Source organism: Arvicola amphibius, chromosome 10 (assembly GCF_903992535.2).
Source record: "Arvicola amphibius chromosome 10, mArvAmp1.2, whole genome shotgun sequence".
In the NCBI taxonomy this organism is placed as follows: domain Eukaryota; kingdom Metazoa; phylum Chordata; class Mammalia; order Rodentia; family Cricetidae; genus Arvicola; species Arvicola amphibius.
In genome coordinates this window covers 122,886,553-122,911,160 of record NC_052056.1, presented here as the reverse complement: position 1 = coordinate 122,911,160, position 24,608 = coordinate 122,886,553, and the positions used below count along the sequence as shown (strand labels likewise).

Below are 24,608 nucleotides of genomic sequence, written 5' to 3'. Positions count from 1 at the left end.
ACACACACACACACACACACACAAACACACACACACACACACACACGACCCCCAGACAACCCAGTTACCCCATTCTTCCAAAGCAGGATAGTGAAGACAGCCACCCATGAGCCAGACAAGTTCTGCTGGGGCGGTGAACTTGAACTTTCAGCCTGCAGATGCTGAGGAATCAACTTCTGTGGTTTATAAACCACTTGGACTTTGGTGTTTTGTTATCATGGCTCCAAGGACACTGGAGGCCGGAGCCTCACCCATCCCATGGGTTTCTCTCCTAGGGGGTCCTGCCAGCATGGCATCTGTGAGACGCTGCCAGACCATCATGGTCCTGCCAAACAGTTTCATGAGGATGGAGCATAGGCCTGGCTGCACCCATTGTCCCCTGCTCCGTGCTGCAGACTAGGCACAGCACGGATGGACAATGACAAGTAGCCAGGACCTCCTTATATTCAGCCTCTGTTCTATGTGTCCTGCTACCCTTCAGGGAGCCCCGCTTTCCCCGTCCTGCAATGTTGGCCTCATGGGCAGTTGGTTAGGAAAACAAAGCAAGCACTCTTGATTCTGCACTTGGCCTGTTCTTTAATCAAGAGGAACGCAGGAATGAGTAACATCTATCGCAAATGACTTTAGTTATTACCATCCCACCTCTAACCTCTCACCTCCAGTTAACCCACCACTAGACACAGTGAGACCACAAGTAGAACTAAAACAGATAAAGGGAAAACTGACGACCACATAGGCAGTGACCTTGTATCACTCAGCAAGAAGTGGGTGACCCTGCCAGCTGAAACAAAGCTTCACACTTCTCCCCCAGCAGCTGCCTTCTTTCCTATGCCCTGCCTGCCACGTCTCATCCCATCACAGCTGGACCTGCCTGAGCATCAAGTGTGCAGCCCAGTGGCTGCTTTCCAGTCACGCAAAGGCATGCTTGTAGAGAGCAGTGCTTTGAAACACACGCACACACACATACACACGCGCAAACACACACACGTGCAAGCACATGTGTGCATTCACACTCTTTTCATTCCATTCTCCCTTCGAATAAACAGCTCTGTGCTGTCAGGGCCGGTGGGCTGCTCCCAAGCGGACAAAAGTCATCTCTGTGCTGTATTGGCCTTGAAAGGAGGTGGGGGTGATGAATGTATCTCAGATCTCGGTCTCTTTCATCGGCTGCCACTTGGGGTGGGTGATGACATCAAGGGTGCCTGCTGCCTGCTCTCCTGGGACTCTGTAGTCCTATTGCTCCCAATTCCTACCATGACTGTTGGCTTCCGATGCCAGGGCAAGGTGGGGAAAAATGGAATGACTGGAAGCTGAAGCAAGGTAGGAAGGTGTGGAGGAGGAGAAACACACACACACACACACACACACACACACACACAGGAGAAGGGGGAGATGGGAGAGTCAAAGACTCCAAACTCATGTCAGCAGGATCTTGTCTCAACCCTGGACTCAGAACTCAGCCTGGCTCACACTAGGTGCCCAGCAAATGGTGGGCTTAATCAGGGTAGAGGAGAAGAGAAGGGGTCAAGATGAGAACAAGAAGGGAAGGACAGAGACACCAGAAGAGAAAAGCTCTGGAGAGTGAGAGGAGCTGGTGTGGAGTGGCGGAGGGGGCACCTTGTAGACTACCATGGGGTGGGGGAGAGGGAGGTGCTGGAGGGACTATGGAGGACCCCGCTGGTGGAGGAGAGAAGTGGGAGACAGAGGTGAGGCCAAGAGGGGCGTGGATGGAGAATTACTGCAGGGACTGGATTTTTTCATCTTTGGAAAAAAAATGCAGGGGCGGGGTGGGGAGCAGTATTAGCCAGGACCTCAGACTGGGGTCTGCAGCTGTGTGTGTCTATGCAAGGTGCAGGTGGCCCGGGCTAGTGGCCCTGATGGCTACAAGTGTGGCTTGGCTTCATGAGCAGGATCCAGGGCTGAGCCCCGCCTGCCTGGGAAGGTCTGATGCCTTTGAGGGATCAACAGAGATACAAACCACAATGCGTGGATTCCTGGGAGGGACCGCAGAGGATGGGGGTGCTGGGTGAGAGGTAGAGAACTCCTTCTCTGCTCCACTGCACAGAACCCCACGCCCCTCACCCCCATGGCTCCCAGCCTTCCCTGTTGCTGTCTGCATCAGCTGTCTGTGTATGGAGTTCCTGTAACCACATTCTGTGCACACACTGTGGGATTTATCAGTCCAGACATCCTCTGGGCTTTGGGGAAGAATTCTGGCTCTGCCACTTGAGGCTGGCACATCCTGTCCTGGCTCTGTAACCTTCAAGGATAGCCCGTGTTCAGGTACACAGGCCTGGGACACTCATTCCTGCCTTTCAGGTGTCCTTCAGGGTGTCCTGGCTGAAATGCCCTTGTCAGATTCCCATGAGAGATGAGTGGCAGACAGTAAAGATGCCCACCTGACTCTCGGCCCTGGCCAAGGAGAGGCTACGGCACCGAAGGCTCGCTGAGTGGCTGGGACAATGAATGCCAGCAATGGGGTTAGTCTCTGAAGAGAGGCTCCTGAAATATGCGGGGACTTCTGCAGCCTATCCCTTAGTCACTCCAAAGAACAGGCATTGAGGTGGCTCAGATACAAAGATGGTCAATGGTCACAGCCATGGCAGCTTCAGGAACATCTGTGCTGGGTGCTGTGCTGGGATCAGGGAAGAAAACAGGCTGGCATCTCTCCCGCTCTTTGGCAACCGTGAGAGGTAGGAGTTTTGACCTCCAGGCAGAAGAAGGGACAAGGGGACTTTGTCTGGTGCTGTCCTGAATGACACTGCCATTGGGCTTACTGCCTTACATTCTCCAGGGCAGAATTCCCTCAGCTGAGAAATAGGGGAGCTACATCCACCTCCCAGTGTTACAGAGAGGAAAGCCCCGTGTTAGAAGTATTTGTTATATTCAGCACCACTGCCCAGACTAATGCCCTAGTCCACAGCAGATGCTCAGTAGATACATATGGAGTGAGGTAGGGGAGCCCCGGTATTCAGAAACCCCATGAACGTATACTGGATCCAGAAGGGTAGTCTTCAATCCTCTGGCACACAGTAGGTGCTCAACTCAACTGTGTTCAGCTACGAGTGATGCTCCAATGCTTATCACACAGTAGGAATCCAATAAAGGCTGGTAATGAAGCCACAGGAACATTATACAGGACTCTGTGTGCTGGTGAGAATCCATAGGAGCGCTATACAGGACTCTCTGTGTGCTGGTGAATACACAGGAACATTATACAGGACTCTGTGTGCTGGTGAGAATCCATAGGAGCGCTATACAGGACTCTCTGTGTGCTGGTGAATACACAGGAACATTATACAGGACTCTGTGTGCTGGTGAGAATCCATAGGAGCGCTATACAGGACTCTCTGTGTGCTGGTTGCCTGATGTTACAAATGACTGTTAGGTACACTAGGATATAAAATCTTTGGAATATTGGAATTTGCAAGGTTAGAAAAATGAGTTTTTAAGCGAGTAACAGTGGGTTCAATCCTGGCTCTTCTCCTTCTGAGAAGGCACCTTAGGTCTCAGGGTCGTATTAGGAGTGAGAGATAAGCTGCTCTTGCTGGTCAGCCTCCATCTACGCCCGAGCCTCAGAGCAGACAGCACATCCTATACTTTACCGCGTGTACAGTTGACCAGGGCCATCAGCAGGTTCTGCGTCCGTGGGCTCAGCCAGACAAAAATTATTTTAAAAATAACCATGATAGCACTGAACTTGCACAGACAGACTTTCTGTCATTGTCCTTAAACAATACAAAGACCTGACTGCTCTTTAGGTTGGTGAGGGCAGAGTGTTGGTATTATAAGGTGACAGGGCATGAGGGGTTCATGGGGTCTGTGCAAATCCAGACCGTAACACAAATGTGCATATCTGTGGGGGCTTCAGAAACCAAGTCCCCTCACATACCTGGGTGAGTGCATGCTGATTAGCTTCAAAGTGTTGTTCTTCATTAATCTGATCTATTTTAGTATTGCAACACCTGTCTGCTTGTTTGTCCTTGATAGCTCTGACAACAGGGCTGAGGAAGACCCAGGCTGAGCACAGACGTTAAAGAATAAACAAGACCCATCCTGGCAGAAGAGAAGAGGTGACCTCTGTCCATGGTTCACGCTCAGAAGAAGCCAGCCACAGAGAAGGGATCACCTAAGGGGCATAGCCTTCCCCTGCCGGGTTGTCTCATGGATGTCTCCTGCGTTTTCATTCTGAGCTTGGCCACCGCAGCTGTGCTCCAGGGACATCAGCTGCCGCTGGTGAGACCTCTGGCCTCTTCTCCCAGACCAGTGTCCCTGCCCTACCTTACACACGGGAAAACTGGGGCTGGCTGCGATGAAACCATTGCTCACGGTCTTCCTGAAAAGTGGATTAGGACCTGGACCAGGACCCTCACTGGCAAGACAGCATTCACTCCTTGCTCTTTCCAGGTCCCAAGCCCTGAAGGCTGAGGGATGGGGGGGGGGGCCTTAGCTAAGTGAAGTTTTGTTCTGTTTTGCACATATTTTCTAGAAGCCTGTCATGATACAGCGAGTGAGAAAGGTCAGGTCCAACTCACAGGCCTTGGAAGCTGGATCAGACACAACTACACTGTAGCATTTACAATTCCTGCCTCAGCGTCCAGCTGGAGCCAGAGCCAACGGTAGCTGCAGGAGACTCCGTGCAGAGGCAATGACACTATGAATCACCCCAGGGGTGAGCTGTCACTCCCATTCTGTACCCACACCCTGAAACTGTAGAGCAAATAAAGAAGATGGTGCTGTTTTTTTTAACACTGGTGAGGTCTGGAGGGAGAAATAAGCTCCCCCTGAAGATGGCCCAGTGGCACAAGAGCCAAATCCAAGAGGCAAATGCTGGAGACTGGCATGGTGCCTGGGGCTGTGCACAAGGCACATGTCCCTCAGCTGCATTGGCACTATGTTCCCCTGCAGCATATGCCTTTGTCATCCATGAGGCTTGGAAACATGAAGCCATGGAACACATAATAAATGGAAGGATGTGGGCTTAGCTCCTGGTCACTCTGCTGCCTTACTGTTTATTGTCCCATTTTATACATGAGAAAGTTGAGGCTCAGAGGGGCCAACACGCTTGCTGAGGAAGCAGCTGAGCTGAGATCCTAGTCTGGCCTGTCTGCCTCAAGACTGGGTTGACTTACGGAAGTGGATGACAGGCTACCTTCGCCCTTGGAGTGAAAATCTTTGGTGCAAGTTTGGGATGCGTTCATGAGGGAGGGCTTGCTGTGCAAGACGTTCCAGGTGCAATGCGAAGCTTTCAGAATGAATGCAGCAAGGGGTTGGCAAGGGAGCCTGTTATTTGTACTGAGCCTGGAGCACAGACTTTCTGGAGGTGGGGATGAGTCAGGCTTTGGAGGAGGGGAAGCATTGAGTGGTGTTAATGGTTGGAAGGATAAGCTCTGCGGGAGGGAAGGTCCCACCCACCAGTTATTAGCCGATTCCATCTGCAGAACTCTCTGAGGCAATGACTATTACCTACACATGCAGGCAAGAAAGTGGGGTTCAGCGAGGACAGAAGGCTGAGAGGGAAGGGTGTGAAGCAAGGAGGACCAGGGTGACTGAGTCAGACGGGTGAGGTCAGCAGAAGGCTGTCCTGTGTGGACACTGGAGTGACATAGGCGTGACACAAGGGGCAGGATGACTGCCAGCCTCGTTTGCAGTCCCTTCTGCCGCTCTGTAGATGCCAGCCTGGTGAGTTGTCTCAGGGGACCCCACCCCCAGATCTTCCACAGGGCGGCAGAGCATCCCAAGCTTTGCCTATGCCAGCCTCACAGGTACCAGGAGTGTGACGGGGTGGTGGTGGGAGGGCTGTCAGGTTCACTAGAGACTGGGATGGGTAGAGGCAGATGTAGGGAGTGAAAAAGCCTAAAATGGGGATCAAAACCTAGGTAAACATTAGGGCTCAGTCCGTGTCCTATAGCACAACACAGAAGTCAAAGCCTACTGGGACGTGTGACAGATTTTGCAGTGACTAGGGGATTCTGAAGATCCAGACACATGGAAATGGTAATTTGGAGGAGACTGGAGGGCCTTGATTTGAACACTGCAGATTGTACACACATTGAATTATGTCCTGCACTCTAAAAATATGGGCAAAGGCGTGTCAATGAAAAAGAATCATTCCTAGAAACTTGACCCCCAGAATCCATTTCAATGAAGGAGGCAGAGGGTAAGAGACTGAGTGTAGGCCTAGGACAAACAGTTGGGCACATAATGGGGGATCCGGTGGGGACAACTGGTCAGGAAGCCCCAGACTTCTCCAACACAGACAACTAAAGTCAGTAAGTGTTCCCTCATAAAATCCTTCTTTTTAAAACCTAGTGATGTGAGACTGGGGACAACTGGGTGAAATGCATATTGGGATCTGAGATGACACTATGTGTTTGCTAATGTCTGTATTCCTGCGACCATGAGGGGGAGGGTCCTTTTAAAAATCCTATATTTTTATGATTCTTCAATGATCAGTCCCACTGAGAAGGCTATGGTTCTGAGGCTAGACTGGCCCAAGGGCATTCCTCCCCCATACGAATGTACACACACACACACACACACATACACACACACATACACACACAAAATGCATCCCTACCATTCTATATTATAATTTCCTGTTTACTCATGTATGTTTTCCCCAAACAAGGGGTTTCTTAACTACACACATCTTTCCTTTCTGAAGTCCCAGAATCCAGAAAAGAAGCCTGAAAGAATTCACGGACTGGAGGTCATGCAAGAGCTGAGGAGTGTACTGTGAGGGGTGGGAGGGCAGCTGTGTCTGTCTCACCTAGGATGCTTAATTCAGACCCCAGTCAACCAAAGCCGTTTCCTGTGACTTAAAAACAAAACTTCCAAACCAACTTTGAAGATGCAGTCTAGAACACATTCTCCAAGAGTGTGGCCTCACTCCTATAGGATGATATCCACCTCCAGATATCAGACCTGTGATGGGCTGCAACCTTTCCTCCCGGAAGTCCTCCATTCTACCACTGGACAAAGACCAGGAGGGACTTTCCCAGTCCTGCACTGGAACAGAGTAAACACTCGTTCTATTGGTGAGTCTTTTGAACATATTTTCTCTAGGATTTGAAAGAATGTAACCTCAGACATGAGGTGTGATTAAAGTCTCTACCTGGATTGTGGATTTATGTGGACCAGCATTTCTTAGGCAAACCTTCAGCAACTGTCATTTCTCAGACTTAGACTTCAACTGTTGAGTCAAGGTGTAGACTTATTCATGAAAGCACTCAGTTTCCTCTGACAGTGTAGTTCTAAGTGGATGGAAATTATTTTTTCATTCATTCATCCATCCATCCATCCACCCACCCACCCACCCACCCACCCATCCATCCATCCATCCATCCATCCACCCACCCATCCACCCACCCATCCATCCATCCATCCATCCATCCATCCATCCATCCATCTATCCATCCATCCATCTATCCAATCATCTGTCCATCATCCATTTACCTTCCTGCCCATCATCCATCCATCCATCATCCATCCATTCCTCCATTCATCTGCTCAGTCATCTGTCTTTATATCCATCCTTATATCTCCATGCTGCAGGCTATGAGTAGAAGTTGAATAAGCAATCATTTCAAGGAGCTGACAATCTAGAAGAGGAGGTGACTTCACCAAGCTATGACTAGGGGCAGATGAGAGAACCCGGTTTGCATGAAAACAAAACAAAACAAAAGTCTATTGATTTAGCAGAAGAAGTTTGAAAGTCTAGACAAACCTAGATGGGGTGGACCAGGCCACACCAAATCTTTACTTAGGAACATCATACAAGCTGAATCTGGATTTAAAGAATTTCAGAGAAACAGCAAGGCATTCAGGAACTGAAGACAGATTCTAAAAGAGACGGTGACACACTGAGGGTGAACAGTGGTGTGTGGAACTCTCCTTGAAGGTCGGTTGTTGGTTTTGAAGAACCTGGTGGGCTCAGACTTTCCAGGCAGATGCTAGTCCGTATGGATCCATTCAACTAGGACAGGCTGTACTCGCACAAAAAGTGCTAAAGTGCAGTAGCATGGGGTCCATAAGTGATCTGGGTACAGACGGTCACGCGGTACATGACAAATGACGCTGGCACAATGTGGAGAATACAGTTTCTCTAGAGTCTATATGTACCTCTCTCTGCATCCTAAACTTGCTTCCAGTGTAGAGAACAGCTAATCTTAATCCTGACCTCACACCGCAGGCTCCAAGTACTGTATAATTAGATAGAAGTCCACAGTGCCCTCAGAATGAGAGGGAATAGATTCATGGTTTCAAAGCTGGCAGGCCTTTCTTCGGCAGGACATGAAAATACTAAATATGAAGGGGAAATTATAAGTTGGGTCACAGTGCAGTATTAAATATAAAGGAGAGATTATCGACTGCGTGACAGTGCAGCTGAGAGCCCTTTACCAAAATCACAGTTGATTGACTGTAAAAGGCCAACCTCTGATGGAGAGGGGATCCATTTCCCTAGAGAATGTGTGTCTGGAATAGGCAGATTTACTAGGTCACTAACAAGACAAAACTGGGGTGGGGGTGTGGAGGGGAGGTGCAAAGAAAAGACTTAAGAGTCTTTGTGAAGGAACACCTTGGCTGCAGACAAAGGCAGAGATGCAGGAAACACTGAAGCTGCTATGTGTCTCTAGTCATTTCTACTAGAATAGCTAACAGTTAAAGATGGCAAAAGGAGGTTCCTATGGTGTAGGATGCCGCAGAGCGCATGCACCCAGTCGCTCACTGCAACAGCGCCTCTCATGGCAGTGCTCAAGTAGAAAGATCCTAAACGCTCACAGATGTTCCAGAGAAACCTGTTTGCCAGGCTAGCTGACCAGAAAGTCCAAGAAGACGCAGGGAGACTGAGTGAAGGTCACCCAAGTGCTGGCTGAAGACCAGGAGAGAGCTGGAGGCCACCACAGCAAGACAGGATTCCCACACTGGAGTCAAGAGGAGGGGTTGTGTTAGGCCAAACAAAGGTGGGCTGTGACCAGCGAGGTTGCCTTGGTCTTTGACCTGTAAGCATGTGCAACATCTGTGGGGAAGGCAGCCTCTGTGTCACAGCTGTGGGAGAGCCGGCCTCCCCGTCACAGCTCTTGGGCCAGCCTCTGCATCACAACTGTGGGAGAGCACGCCTCCCTGTCAAAATGAACCACTCCCCATGCAAAGAGGGAAACCACATGACTGGAGGGTGGTGGTGATGTCTCAGATGGTCCTGAACCAAGAATAACAAAATTACTACTTACTCACAGTGGGACATCGCAGGGCAAGCTTCCTTCCGGTGGAAGGGGTGCCATCATGTGGGTCCTAAGATGCCTGGCAGTGTCTCCCATCTGTACATACTAGAGACAAGTAGCTACTGTCCCTGCGTGGCCAGCCTTGTCCCCGGGAAGAGATGCAGATTTCCTGGGAATGTTACTATGATGTTACCTAGCCCTAAGCCTGATGACAGCATCCGGGATGTGACAGGTTGTCACTATGTGCAACACTGCCGACCAACCTCACAGGCTAAACACAAACATGGAAGGGCAGAAGCCTGGCGCAGGAAGCACACACATCAGGGACTTCCATCAAGCTCAAAGTCAGGCCTGTGTGATATGGGCATCAGAAGCCAGCACTGGGAGGTCATCTCTGCAGAGGGAGGAGGCCAGAACTTGAATGAACCAAGGAGGTTTGAGGTGCACCGGTGTTGCCCAATCCTGACTTACTTGACAGGCTTTGATCAGTTTTTAAATATTTTGTCAAGTTGTACCTGCTTGTGTTTAATAGTATTTCACAACAACATTTCAATTATAAGTTTTTTTTAACAATCAGACTCCAAGAGGAGGTTCTGATCATTAATCACTAACAATTACAATTAATTCCTGTGGTTTTGTATAAGTTGGAAGTTCATTTAGGTGAAGCTCAGATGTGCATGTGTGTGTGTTTGTGTGTGTGTCTCACTCAGCCTAGAACTCACTAACTAGGCTAGTCATCCACTGTCACCTCTTCTCCAGTGCCGTGGTTACAAGTACATGCCACTACACTCAACAATTTTTACATGTGTTCTGGGGATAGAACTCAAATCCCTACATTTGCAGGGCAAGCAGTCTATTGACTGAGCCACTTCCCCAAACCTGTCATTCACTTTTGCATGTGTGTGGATGCACATGTGTGCAGATGTGTAAGCACATGCCTGTGGTGGTCTAAGGCTGACAGCAAGTGAAGTCTTCTAGAGCCTCTCTCCATCTTAGATGTTGAGTCCTGGTCTCTCTGAACCCAGGGTTTGTCTGCTTAGCTTAGATGTCAGGCAGGGCTCCTTGGTCTCTACCTCCTGAGTTGGCCACCACACCTGCCTGGCTTCTATGTGGGAAAGCACTTTACCCATTCAACTGTCCCCAGTACCGATGGGTCTGTAAAGACCCCCCACGCCCTAGAAAGACATGCAACCTCTTCATGAGAGGCCTGGTTGCTAAGGATGTTCAGAGTGTATTAAATCATCCTGGGTTTCAGTTCTAGGAACACAGAGAGGGTAAATACTGAGCTGTAGAACTAGGATAGGCAGAGACGACTAAAGCCTTCTTTGAGAATGAGCTTTTTAGCTAAGATCCATCCATTTACATATCTATAATTAATGAGCTAATTACAAATGAGTCTTATCTAATTATGGAAACAGCCCTCCTGACAGGTCCTTGGCTTTAGTCTGGGGCAGAGTAATTGCATTTTCTTGAGTAATACAACTTTACTTAACAAACAATACCCTGTAATTTAGGTTTTTACTAATTCAAGGCAGACAAATAAAATAAAAACAAATGAGGCAGGGTGGGGTGGTAGTGCTAGTGTCTAACTGGATTATTTTCTATTAATAAAAAAAAGATCAAGCCAAGAGTATGGGAAGAGTGTTTGTAGAAGCAGCCCACCCCCCCCCCCGGGAGGAATAAGGTTGCAATGCCATCTCTTAGCCAGACTAAGGCAATCCATTCAGTAAGCACAGCAGTAACCAGAGGGGATCATATAGCAATTAAGAACTCCATGACTGTGTGGACCCTTCATATAGTGACCACCACCCGCCCACCATGCTGGGACCATCCACAGGTGTGAGCCCAGAGAGAACCCCAAATGCCCCAATGTTGATTATGAACTGACCTCAGGTAATCAGCAATGAATATGTGCTGACTGACAGGACCCCAGCATGGACCCTGGATGACTGACAGGTCACCAGCACTGACTGTGGATGACTGACAGGTCACCAGTGCTGACTGGATGCTTGACAGGTCACCAGTACTGACTGTGGATGACTGACAGGTCACCAGCACTGACTGTGGATGACTGACAGGATGGCAGCATGGACCCTGGATGACTGACAGGCCACTGGTGCTGACTATGGATGACTGACAGGTCACCAGTACTGACTGTGGATGACTGACAGGTCAGCAGTGTTGACTGTAGATGACTGACAGGTCACCAGTACTGACTGTGGATGACTGACAGGATGGCAGCATGGACCCTGGATGACTGACAGGTCATCAGTACTGACTGTGGATGACTGACAGGTCAGCAGTGTTGACTGTGGATGACTGACAGGTCACCAGTGCTGACTGTGGATGACTGACAGGTCAGCAGTGTTGACTGTGGATGACTGACAGGTCACCAGTGCTGACTGTGGATGACTGACAGGTCAGCAGTGTTGACTGTGGATGACTGACAGGATGGCAGCATGGACCCTGGATGACTGACAGGTCACCAGCACTGACTGTGGATGACTGACAGGTCAGCAGTGCTGACTGTCTGTGGATGACTGACAGGTCACCAGTGCCTTTCCCCTTAGAAGGGACAATACATTTTTCCTGTTTGTTTGAGTAACTCGAGCCTCTTTTCACATCACGTATTTCCACCAGAAAGCCTTGCCCAGGACTCCAGTCAGAGCCACAAACGTTTTTTGAATCTTCACTTAGCTAGATGTCCCCAAACAAACTAAACCCATTATAATTCAAACAGCTCGCCAATGCCTCGTTTCCCTGCTGAGAGAGATGGGGTACCACTATACATATATATATATAGCCCTGACCTCCTGCTCCAGGAACCCCTGGCTCAGTCTGGGATGAAGACCACAGGCTGGGGACAGGTTTTGGTTGTGAATGCCAGCATGGTGCCAGGCCTCGTGTGGCCAAGCCATGGCTGTTTATATCTCAGTATGCAGGCAGTCTGTGAATCCCACCAATAGTGAGACTGGGGATGAAAAACAGGACAGAGCCGGCCAGTTAGGCAGCAACAGGCAGAAACCATAGCAGAAGTCAATCTTCTGCAGTAGACACCCTCTAGATAAAGCACTTGCTGCCTGCCCAAGGGTGAAGACTCCAGTGTGGATCCCCAGGACCCATGAAAAGCCAGAGGAGGCAGGTGTGTCTGTAATCCCAGCACTCCAGCAGCAAGAGGGGAGGCAGAGATAGGACCCTATCCCAGAAGCCCAAGGCTAAGCTAGCCTGGCACACATCTGTGAATGTAGGAGACCTTGTTCACATGGAAGGCAAGAACCAACACTGGAGCTTGTCTCCTGACTCCCACATGTGCACCATGGTACACACATGCCTACCCACATCCTGCAAAAGAGAATCAGATCTATCAGTTTCTCCACCCTTCTGTGTATTCCTTGCCTGCCTCAGTTTACCTATCGTCAGGCTCCCTGCCTGCTTTTTGCTCCAGCATGCACTAGGGGCTGAACCCCAGAACTTCAGCCCCACAACACAGCCCATCTGTCATTTTCCACAGTGCTTCCTCTGTGACAGGACTCAGCAGGTCCGGCATGCCCTTGGCTCTGGATATCAGCATTACCCTTTTAACTGACCAGTGAGGGACCTTCAGATATCTGCTCCCCAGGCACTTCCCTGTTCAGTGGCTATTTTTAAGCACTGATTATGAGCCTGACTATATGGTGAGGCCCAGAAAACCAGAGACAGGCTTGGAGCCTTTGGGGTTCAGAGTCCAGTGACAGACCAGCACCATCCAGAGCTCATCTGCATGGTAGAGCGAGTGCCGGAACTGGTTGAGGGACATTTGGGAGGCACAGTTGGAGGAGCATCTCGCCAAGGACTCAGAGGTGGCTTCCAAGGCAGGAGATATATGAGCTGAGTCGTAAGGTGGAAAAAGAAAAGATATAATAAAGAAACATGGGCAGTGTGACCACACTAGAGCAAAGACAGCCAGAGAGCAAACAGGAACAAAGCAGCAGGCGTGAGAAAGGCCACAAAGTCACAAGGGAAAAAGGGAGAAGCTGACACCACAGTCAGGGGCAAGGGTTCCCTGGAGGGCACGCACCATCAGCTAGCTTACACATTTGAACGCTACTCCATAGGGCATATGTCAAGGCAGTTGATCATAAGCCAACAGTGAGCATGGCTGTGATTTAGTAAATCTTTATTGACAAAAACAAGATGAAGGCCAGATTTGGTCTGTGCCATGGAAACCAGATTACCATTGTGGAGGGGCCATGCAGGCTGAAGGACAGAGTGGGGGATGGAGGAGGGCAGGTTGCAAAGACTTTGCCAGAGTCCAGGAGAGGAATGACAATCACGGATGTCAGGTGTTGCGGTAGCTGTCAGTGCAAGGGACCAGCTGAGATGGGGACAAGAAGCTGAGGTGAGTCAAGGGCTACAGCCGGAATGGCTTGATGACTGCAAGAACCCCCGCGGCATGGGTAACGCAGGTGGGTGGGAGGGACGACTGCCATCAGCACACATTAGGGGACATCAGGTGTGAGAGACACACTCCTGAAAGACTGGGGTACTCCAGCTTAAGAAGTTCACTGGGGTAACACAAGAGCCACTGTGCTGGACTCGAACACTTGTAGCTGGGGAGTCAAAAGTCACAAGAGAATGAACAGCTATTCAGGTAAGGAGAGAGAAAGAACCATGTGGGTGACAGTACCTGGGTACACCAGCATTTTGGGGAGGGGTGGAAAAGAAGAGACCCAAAAAGGTGTTTGAGGGACCCCTGGGAGGAGAGACATTGGCATGGCTGTGAACAGAGCTCTACACTGAAGAATCACCAGGAAAAATGACAGGGTGGGGAGTGGGGCTCTACTGCACCTCTCTGGAAGCTGCTGACACAATAAGAAAGTTCATGGTGGCGCGCACCTTCAATCCCAGAAGGATTGGGATTGGGGAGGCAGAAGTAAGTTCAAGGCCAGCCTGGTCTATGTAGCAAGTTCCAGGACAGCCAAGTCTACACAGAGGAAAAAAGAAAAGAAAAGAAAAGAAAAGAAGAAAGAAGAAAACAAAAACAAAGACAAACAAAAAACAAAGAAAGTTCCTGTGAGGTGGTGAGAGCAGGTTTGGGATGAGGTAAACTGAGGCACATAGATAGAGAAAGGAAGTGAAGAGGGGGCATGCAGACCTCCCTTTCAAGAAGTCTGGATGTGAACAGAGGAAGAAAGGAATCAGTCAGACTGTGAAGAGATGGGCAAGACAGGAAGGAGAGGGCTCTAGAGCAGGGAGGGAGGAAAGGGAAGGGTGCAGGAGAGGGCAGGATGCTGCATGGAACAGTGTTAACTTCTTGCCACTGAGCACTGTGTGCAGGTGGCTGGGGACTGTCAGCATGTAACACAACCTGTGACTGAGGCTGGGGTTCTGTTAGGTGTGGAGTGAGGGGGCAGGAATAAAGGGTTACCATCCTTGGGTATCCCAGTGCCCTAGAGACAAAAGCAAGGAAGTGAGAGAGCCACCCACTTCAGCAGGTTCCAGCAGGGGACAGTCTCAGAGGGCAGAAAGCAGGTGATGGGCATAGCAGGACTCAGGTAGTGGCAGCCCCCACCCCTGCCACCTCTGGTCAGCCATGGAAGCACCCCTGCCAGATGTCCTGAAGGTGTTCCTGAACCAAGTCAACTGCTGCCACCAAGACATAAGCTCCCCCTCTGGGGCCGCGGAGGTAATTTAGTGTCTGCCTCCAGCAGGGCTCACATTTATCAGTGGCAGCTGCTTGGTCCCAGCTGGCCATAAGTCACAGAGCTTTGGGTGTATTTCTCTGGAGTTGACGTCCTCTTGTAAATAACACGGGAATGCTCTCAGCTCCTGGCAGAAGTCTGTCCTCTCTCTCTCCTGTTCTTAGAGTGACCTTCTTTTTTCAGCAAAACTGGAAGAGTCCAAGAAGCTCATGGACGGAGTCCTGCCAAGCACAGGTAAGACAGCACCAGGCGTGTGGGAACCCTCCCCTCTCCACGGCGGGCACGGTGCTGATTTTGTGACAGACAGCTATTCAAGTCCAAAACACAAGTGCCCTTGACCCAGGGAATCAGCACATAAGAACACAGCTTTGTTGGAGCCTGACAAGACTGTGACAAACATCTAAGAAGCCCCAAAAGCTGAACTACGGCATCACAGTTAGACAAAGCCTCTTCCATGGGGATTCAAGAAGATGAGAGTCAAGGGCCTGTAAGGAAAGAGCCCCAGGCACACTGTGGATGAAAAATACCATAAGAAGTCATGAGGAGCACACGCCACACAGTGCATCGGTTATGCCTTCTGAATGCTCACAAAAACGCTCACAGCTGAGAGTGTGAGACGCTTGTTAGTATGCAGAGAAAGGCATGGAAGGGTGCCCACCAAACTGAAGAGAGACGGACCCTTTTGGGGAGAGTGAAGGTTAGGGAGTGGTAGGGGGTGTTCTTCTGTTGTATACTTAGCTTCTTAGGTTTTTAAACTATTGAGTGATTTAAGATGAACAGTCATGCACACCCATGTGTAAAATGATCCTAAGATGATTCATTTGGTTTTATTCACAGTAACAGGAAATTAACCCTTTATCTGATACAGGTTTGATGGTATCCTTTCTTTTCTCGTCTAACTTTTTCAGACAAAACCTAATACTGCCCTTTTTGTCATAATAATAATATTTATTGCTATTCAATTTTTTTCTAGTGGATATTTCTTTTTAAAACTCTCAGCTTAGATACTTTAAATCCAGCCACAAATATTTATCTGAAACTGGACATAGGCTTGAATTCTAGTCTCTTGTGGGTGGAGGAGTCTAAAATCCTGTGTGATAACACTGTGATACCGATACCGAAGCAAGAGTTCTCCAGAAACCCATGTGGAGAAAGTCTCTGTATTGTGTTATGAGGGGACAGAGAAATAGCCACTGTGATTAGCATATTCACCAGGTTATTAGCATATTTACCAGGTAGTTAACATATCTACAAGGTGATCAGCATATTTGCCAGGTGGTTAGCATATTCACTATGTGGTTAGCATAACCACCAGGCAGTTAGCATATTCACTGGGTAATTAGCATATTCATTGTTCATAGTTTTTGAAAACAGGGAGTGGTGGTTATCTGTGATAATGGGTTTCTGGGCATGCCTGTGGGAGACTTTCTTGATGTGCTAAACTATCTTAATCACTCCTCAACTGAGATCCTGGTCTATAAATGAGGAAAGGATCTCAGCCCTAAGATGTATTCATCCAGAGGCTACCTCGGGGGTGCTGTAGCCCCAAGCATAGGTAGACAGGTATACATAGATAGGTAGGTAGGTAAGTAGATAGATAGATACATACATCGATAGATGTAGACAGACAGACAGATGAGATAGATAGACGAGAGATACAAGCAAATGAAAGTCCTTCTGAGCCAGCCTTTACAATCGATTTGGGTGACTTTCATTGGCAGTCCTCAGTTTCTCTACCTTTGGGCACAATGAACTAAACCATGCCAGGGTTCTCTTCCAACAATAGCTCTGCAGAATTTTCAGTTATAAACACGTTTCAAGGAAGGGATTCAAGTCAGAATGCCTAGGCTGAGAACTACAGGTGGCCACGGTGTTAGTGGAAGTGGGAACTAGTGCAGCCACTGGAAATCAGTGCAGAAGTTTCTCAAAAAGGTAGAAACGGAACTTCCATATGCCCCAGCTCTCCTACCCCTAGCCAAGCATCCGAAAGACTCTCTCCGACTGTGGGGAATGCCTGCTTAGCCATGTTCGTTGCTGCTCTATTCTTAGCAGCTAGGGAATGGAGCGAGCCTAGATGTCCATCAGTAGGAGTAGGTGAGGAAGATGTGGAAATACACAGGGCACTATTACTCAGCTGTAAAGAAAAATGAAGTCAAGAAATTCACAAATTGGATGGAACCGGAAACACTTAACAGTGAATGACATCACCCCGGGGACTCCAAAGTCAAACCTCGCATGCTCCCACTCACGAGAGCCCTCTCTTTGAATCTTTTGTTTTGTATGCTTTACCTGATACGTGTGGAAGCTAAGAAAGCAGAAAGAGGCTCCTGGGGTGGACATCGTAAGAGAGGTAGGATGGGGAAATAAATACAAGTAAAAGGGAAGGGCAGGGGAAGAGTGAGGACAGAAAGGCTCAAGCATAGGAAGGGCGCCTGAGAAAACCGCATGGAAACCTAGGATCTTCCAGTGAAAGGAAATATTCAACCAGAGGGGGCGGCAGAATACAGGTGTCATAGAAAGAGACAGACAAGAACCACAGGGTTAAAGGTTAAGCAGAGATAGCAATATTGGAGAGGAGAGAGTGTGTGGGTGTTGGGGGAGGATAATAAAAGCCAAGGGTACACGAGGAAGCCTTGGAAATCCACTAGTTTGTAAGTTAAGAAAATATCACACACACACACACACACACACACACACACACGTTTAAACATGTTTAAACAGCTCCCTGTACATGGGTAGATAATGTGATTTCCAGAAGACGTGTGAAGTGGAATTGTCATAGCCAGGCATGGGGACCCCTCCTTCGCAGTCATTAGTCAAGGAGGGCTCAGAGGCCCCCAAACCTGCATAAGCGATTAGCATTGCTCTTGGATGTCTATCATAACTAAACGGTAAGACCCTGCTGCTGACGGCATCAGTCAGTTCAGGTGCAAACCATAGAGAAACCAGAAAACTCTCCTGTGGCTAATGGTACTGTGCAGGCTGTGGGGTAGAAGCTGGAAGGGAGCTTAAGGTGGGCCGTTCTGGGGAGCTGGAAGGAGGTACTGGTGGATGTATATGATTAATATATATATATTGTATAACATGAATATGAATTGAATAACATAATATGAAACTCTTAAAGAATAAAATAGTAGTAAGATGATGTTTTTTAGAAAAATAAAGAAAAACATTCCAGCATTTCAGGACTTCATACCTGGAGTCTGGCATCCAGCAAGCCCTTACCTAAGCACTCCTGACTGTGTTGCATATTAAGTAATAATCCTTAGGCATTGTTAGCATGAATAATTGATTCTAGAATTCTCTACCAGGTGAGCAATTTGAGGTGAGGCATGTACAGACACCGGCATTGGAAGAACTCACACCTAGGTTCAAAGCCAGGTCTTTCCCCTTGTTTGCTGTGAGACACTGAGTGAATTACTGGCCCTCTCTGGTCACATCAAATAGTAAACTATTGCCAAATATAATCTGTATTTTTACTCCAAACTTGTGCTGTGGTCAGTTATTCATTTGCTCAGTAAGTATATGGACTATAGCTTGCAAACCAGCCCTGGGGGCACAGACATAAAGGCTATGGGCAAGGAGTCCCTTATTGCAAATGTGCCAGCACATACACCGCTATGCTGGATACAGCTGGCTTGACCCAGGACTAGCAGGGGGCAGAGCAGGGAGCTCAGGAGATACTAAAGGACATTGTCTGGGGCCTCGGAGATGCCCTGCCTGAATGAGGGTCAGATATGCTCACCCTCTGTGGTCATCAGACCATCTGTAACAGGTGAGCAGAGCCGGCCACCTCCTGGGATTCCTCGGGGCACCAGGCAGATACTTGTGTTCTTAACACAGCACCTGGCAGAGCTCTTTCTAGTTGCCAGCTCCGGAAGTCAGCTCATTCAGTCTTCATCTTATGATACCTGACAATGGCCCTGACTTCCTCATGAGGGCATAGGAACAGAGAAGTCAAGCGACTTGCCCAACTCATGATGAAGGATTGGAATTGTGAGCTCTGCCTACAGACTATGCATTGACCCCAACCCACTCTCTCTTATGCAAATGTGCAAACACCTTGGGAGCACAGTAATAGGTGATGGGTCCTCAGACATGGTCACCACTTTCTGACTTCTCCACCATGGACAGTGGACTCAGTGGAAGGGAAGACATATCCTCTTCTACACAGTGTACCAGAACTTTTCTCTATACTGATATAATCAGAGAACCTGGTACTTGTGAGTGGCCCACGTGTCCCATTCTAAGCACCTCAATTTAATGTTTCTTGCATCAGATATTTCAACCTGAGATATCTTTCAAGCAGTTGTCATTGGCTGAGCATGTCCCAACAAGGGTCTGCAAGGCTCTACCTAGTCATCTTCCTTCTGAGACACCCCACTTCCTGGCAAAGGCGGTCAGAGCAGATTGGGCTTGTCTGGGTCTGTTCCATATGGTGGTGGCTTTCCTATCTGTCACTCCGGTCCCTCTGCCACCACAGCAGCAGTGAGTGGTTCATCTTAATTTCATATCTGCTGGACCCATTGTTTCTGACTCACAGACATTAGGCCCTGATTACACCAGGGTCACCCTTGCAAGGGAAAACAAGTGAGCACAGAGAAACAGAGCTGAAATGCAAAGAGCAAAGGGCAGAGGTCACGCCACTGGGGAAGGACTGTGACATCTAATGGGGAGTTCTGCAACCTCACGGATTTGTGGACATCCTATTTTGAGTTATCACCAAACGGTAGGTGGGACTGCAAACTGGTGAAGCCTCTATGGTTATCAGTGTGAAGAAGCCTCACAAAACTTAAAATAAATCTACTATATGACCGACCCAGCCTCACCACGCCTTTGCACCCTACTCCGCAGGTCTTTGCTCAACCATTGTCAAGCTCTTTGCTGCTCTACTCACACTGTGGAATAGAGAGAAGAACGAACTTTTCAGGTAAATGGATGGAGCTACGAAAGTTCATGTTAAGTGGGGTAACCAAGCCAGTCAAGTGTCACGTGCTCTATTTCACCAGAGGCCCCAGTTCCAGATCTTCAGAATGTGAATAAAGATCCTGGAGTAGCTGCAGAATCCAGGAAAGTAAAACAAGACCACTGTGGGTGTGGGTGTGGGTGTGGGTGGGGGTGGGGAACAAGCAGAATGCACATGACCTGAGAGAGGAAATGAGAAAAGGGGGACTCTAATTAGGGGGGCAGAGGGAGATACGTACAGAAGAAGGAAGGAGGAAGATAACAGGAAGGATGTCTGAAAAGTCATTAGGACTCAACTATGAACTATCTAAAAGTACCTATAGAGCACACAGTAAGTGACTAAATCAGCATACACAGTTTAAATAATTTTTTATTTCTGTTAACAATGCTCTTCATAGCCAAAGACCATCTAATACAGCTTCCAACACCGGGCAGAAAAAGACCCCTTTTGGGTTGTTGGTCAGGGTTATCCAAGAGACTCTTAAAGCATTGTAGACTATTGCTATTGCCCATGGCTGTCTTCAGAGATACGTCCCTATTGCTGAAGACACCATGCACTTTGGATAGAACCCAGAGGACCTGAGTTGGAACTGACCTGGATGCCTCCTTCCCAAGGACTAGCTTTCATGGTACCAGAAGGCATCCTGGAAGCTTCCAAAGGAGAGAAGCAACCAACAGTCCTACCCAGCTTGATGCCTTTGGACTAAATATAACGGTGAGCAGTACAGCAGGATAACACCAGGAACAGGAGTGGCCGGCGTACCTCGGCTGTAACCAACAGCTCTCTGATTGGACTTAAGGCGTGCTGAACAAGAGAGAAATACTGCCTGATACTGGAAATCTAGCAGCTACCCAGGGCTACTGGGTATGGATCTTGGAGCAGACCCTACAACAGTCACTTTACTAACCCAGCATAAACCCTAACTACTCTCTAAGTATCTGCCCTCGCACACACACACAGATGAGTGTAGTTCTCCGCCCTCATCAGGAAAACCTCTCTCTGTAACATATGGACACTGTTACAGAAAGCTACAACCAATCAAAATGCAGAGCTATGGAACCTAATCTCAACAGACACATCGACAATACAACAATACAACACCTGAACCTGAGAAGAAGGAGCAGAGAGATCCCAAGAGCAGAGAATCAGGGAGTTTGCTGTAAAACTGTTTCCTAGCAATGTCAGAAGCTGCATCCACAACATAACTGCCCAAACATGACCTGACCAAGGATGACCCCAATAGACACGCTAAAGAAGTGGATGGTGGTGTGTGTGTGTGGGGGGGGGGTCCATGAGGCTTCAACCCTACACAGAGAACTGGAGGCAACTAAGGAATGCTGAGAGCATGAGCATGATAAATCATCTTTCCCAGAGAAGAGCCCACCAGCTGAGCATCCAATACCGAATGGTCAGCCCTGAGAATATACACATACAACTGACTTTATACAGACTGAGCCGGTTATAGTATGTGTTTAGGAATACACGTGCATGCATGCACACATACATATATGTATATAACAACAATTAATGAGAAAGAAGCCATAAATTTGAAAGAAAACAAGAAGGGTTATATAGGAGAGTTCTGAGGGAGGAAAGGGAAGAGGGAAATGATATAATCATATAATCACAAAATAAAATAAATAATTAAAAAGCTTTTTTGTATTCTTAATTATTTGTAGGCTTGTGTGTCTAAATTGTTATGTACACTTGAGTGCAGTTACCCTAGGGGTCCAGAAAAGGCCATTTAGTCCCCGGAGCTGAAGTTACAGGCAGCTGTGATCTGCTCAGTGTGGGTGCTGGGAACTGAGCTCTGGTTCTAGGCAAGTCCTGCTGGGCCATCCCTCTCACCCCAAGATTATAAATTCTTACATTCGAAACTTAATAAAATTTCCCATGAGAAACATAGCTCAATAGATATTTATTTTTAAAGTCTGTAGCTCACCCTATCACAAGGTGTCTTCAAATTTCTCAGCTCAAGAAAAATCCCCCTGCCTCAACCTCTGTAGCAGCTGAGATAAAGGGCACGGAACCAGTGTGCCTGGCTTTATGACTCCACTCAAAAACAACAGACAGAATTGAAACAAAACCGTAAGTGACCACGCTTATTTATAAACCAAAGACTCACTAGTGTGACACCCGAGACAGGAGCAGCGATAAAGAATCCCTTGTCCACACTGAACTATTTAGAATAACCGATCCTCGATGCCTTGTGGATGTCTGTGTGGAAGCTGCATCCTTACCGCTATATGAGTTGGTGACCAGCATCAGACTCACACTTCTCAGCCCCTGAGAGGGCAAGCAACCCCCTTAAAGCAGCCACACAGCTGGGAAGGGGTGGGCTCCCTGCTCCCCCAGGTCAGCCTACAAGCATTAGCCTTTGAGCCATCAGCCAGGCCACAGGCCAGGGCTCTTACCTGGGACTGAGGAGAGAGCTGCTGACAGCCGACTGTCGAGAGGGGGTCCTCACGGCATCTGTGGCTAGGGACAGGGAGCAGCTCATCCAGGACTGTAGACTACTCTCTGGCTGGGAGCTGATGACGGAGACATTGTCCCTAGAAGCCAAAGTTAGGACATTGATCACAGTGGCAACCGCAGTAAGGACCATACCACACCATCACCACACACTGTGAGCCTGGGCCCTGCAGAGCGTTCTACAGGCGATGCCAAAGACGGAGAACTGGTACCAGCCTGTGAAATGGGAGAATGGGAGAAAGCTCTGGCACTTGGAGGGGCCAAGCTAGATCTTAGCCAAGGTCAACAAACTGGTGCCCGATGGAGTCTGGGTGAAAAACTCACTTGCTTTCATCCCAGTACCTTTAGTATTAATCATAGCATTCCTGGGGATACGTGTGGTGTGTGTGTGTGTGTGTGTGTGTGTGTGTGTGTGTCAAGCTTGCCATTGAATTTTGTACCAAATGATACGTTCATGGGATATGCAGGGGTGACTATCCTCAGTCCTCCCTTACCCTTTCAGGATCCCTTGGCAAGCTGGGTCTTCTCTTTAGCACTAGGGGAAGGCCGCACAGCTACTCATGTGTATGTGTGCACACCCAAGTGCCCATGGGCCCATACATGCACAAATGTGTGGCTTGTTTATGTGACACTGCGTCCATCACCATGGGACAGGGGCTTGATATTAACCCTGTCCTCAAGATGGCTTCCTAGCAGAGGGGATACATATGACTATGAGAAGCCACGAAATGAAGGCCCCATCACCACATACAGAGAGGGGCAGAGGGCCGGCTCACAGGTTGAGAAAGGAATCCCCATTTCCTTCCTGAAGGAAAAAGGAAGTAAGGGTGGCAGCCTGCCCCTGGAAGATGAGGGCATGGTGGGAATAGTGTCCACACAGGTGTGCAGGTCAGGAAAGGTCAGGATACAGACAGTAGAAAAGCAGGAACCACAGATGGAGAGAGGATCAGAGGCCAGCATGGAGCACAGGTGCCTCTCTGAAAGGTCTATCTGGAGCAACAGGGAGCCACTGAAGGTGTGGGGGACAGGGATATGATCACCCATGGCTTCCCTCTGTCTAAGCTAAGTCAGGCAGGTAGACAGAGTGTGCTCCCATGAGGCCCATGCTAGACCATGAGCCCAGAACTTCACAGACATTGCAGAGAGTTCTCCAGATGGAAGCAGACTTTCTCCTTGCCAGCTGCACACACAGAGCCAGGGCTTCCCTCTGTAAGCTACATGGGGGCTTACTTACTCCTCTTTCCTGCTGCGGCTGCCACAATCCACGGCTGTCTGGACACTAGGAGAGATACAAGACAAGGCCTGTTATGATTGTGCAGCCAGGGCTGGGGACCTGGTCTCTAACACTACACATGCCTGGGTTTGCATCACATTTCCTCCCTTAGTCGCTGTGTGGTTGTAGGGCAGTGAGTTGTCCTCAATGAACCCTCTACCTCCCTTTGCAAACCATGGATGATTACTAATATGTGTGTGTCTGCCTCTGCACTTGTTCAGCACAGTTCCTGGGGAACGGGGGCAGCTATTATCACTACCCTTTAAAAACACGACTTGGGTGAAGCTCTGGTTAAGAGCACTGGCTACTCTTCTAGAGGACCCGGGTTTAACTTCCAGCACCCACATGGGTGATCACAACCATCAGACAACAGTTCCAGGGGTTCCAATGCTTTCTTCTTACTTCCAAGGGCACTAGGAACACATGTGGTAAACAGACATATATGTAGGCCAAACACTCAGATAGAAAAAAAACAAAATAAAACAAAATTTTGAAATGCAACTGGCATTGCTGGTATTAATCATATAGTTATTGACAAAATGTCTGGAGCTTGCCTCGTATTCTTTGGGAAGCCAACAAATCAAGACACATAGACAGGATAGCTTCCCGAGGCATTGTGGGAAAATCCTAATCTAATTACATCAGTAGCTATTCTTGAGGGAGAAACACTGTTCACACACTCTTCCCACACCCCCTGCCTCTATTTTATAGATGAAGTTAGTAAACTCTTATGCAAGGGCACTGAACTTCCAGCCCCAGCTTGTGATGATCATAAGGCATGCTGATAGTCAGTTTGCCACAGCCACCAAATGGGGAGCAGGCAAGACAAAAAGCCCCTGCATGTAAGTTGCCTTAACTCTGAGTCCTCAGACTGAGCCTCCAGCCACAACATCTGCTGGGATTTGGGCAGGCCTGAGGAGATGCGGTCGTTGTTCCTTTCTTCCTCTAAAGATCTGCCTCCCTAGAGGCCTCATATTTCCAACCATCTCCCC

General features: G+C 48.6%; 1 protein-coding gene across 1 annotated transcript in view; it reads right to left on the bottom strand.

Annotated features, from left to right (window-relative positions):
• Positions 1–24,608, bottom strand: part of Myo18b (myosin XVIIIB) — a 191,843-nt gene that overhangs the window by 5,640 nt on the left and 161,595 nt on the right. The window contains exons 40-41 of the mRNA XM_038344547.1: positions 23,578–23,622; positions 22,286–22,423 (exon numbers count right to left, since the gene is read on the bottom strand). Of these exons, the coding sequence (XP_038200475.1) occupies positions 22,286–22,423; positions 23,578–23,622 (183 nt within the window). The remainder of the gene's footprint in view (positions 1–22,285; positions 22,424–23,577; positions 23,623–24,608) is intronic.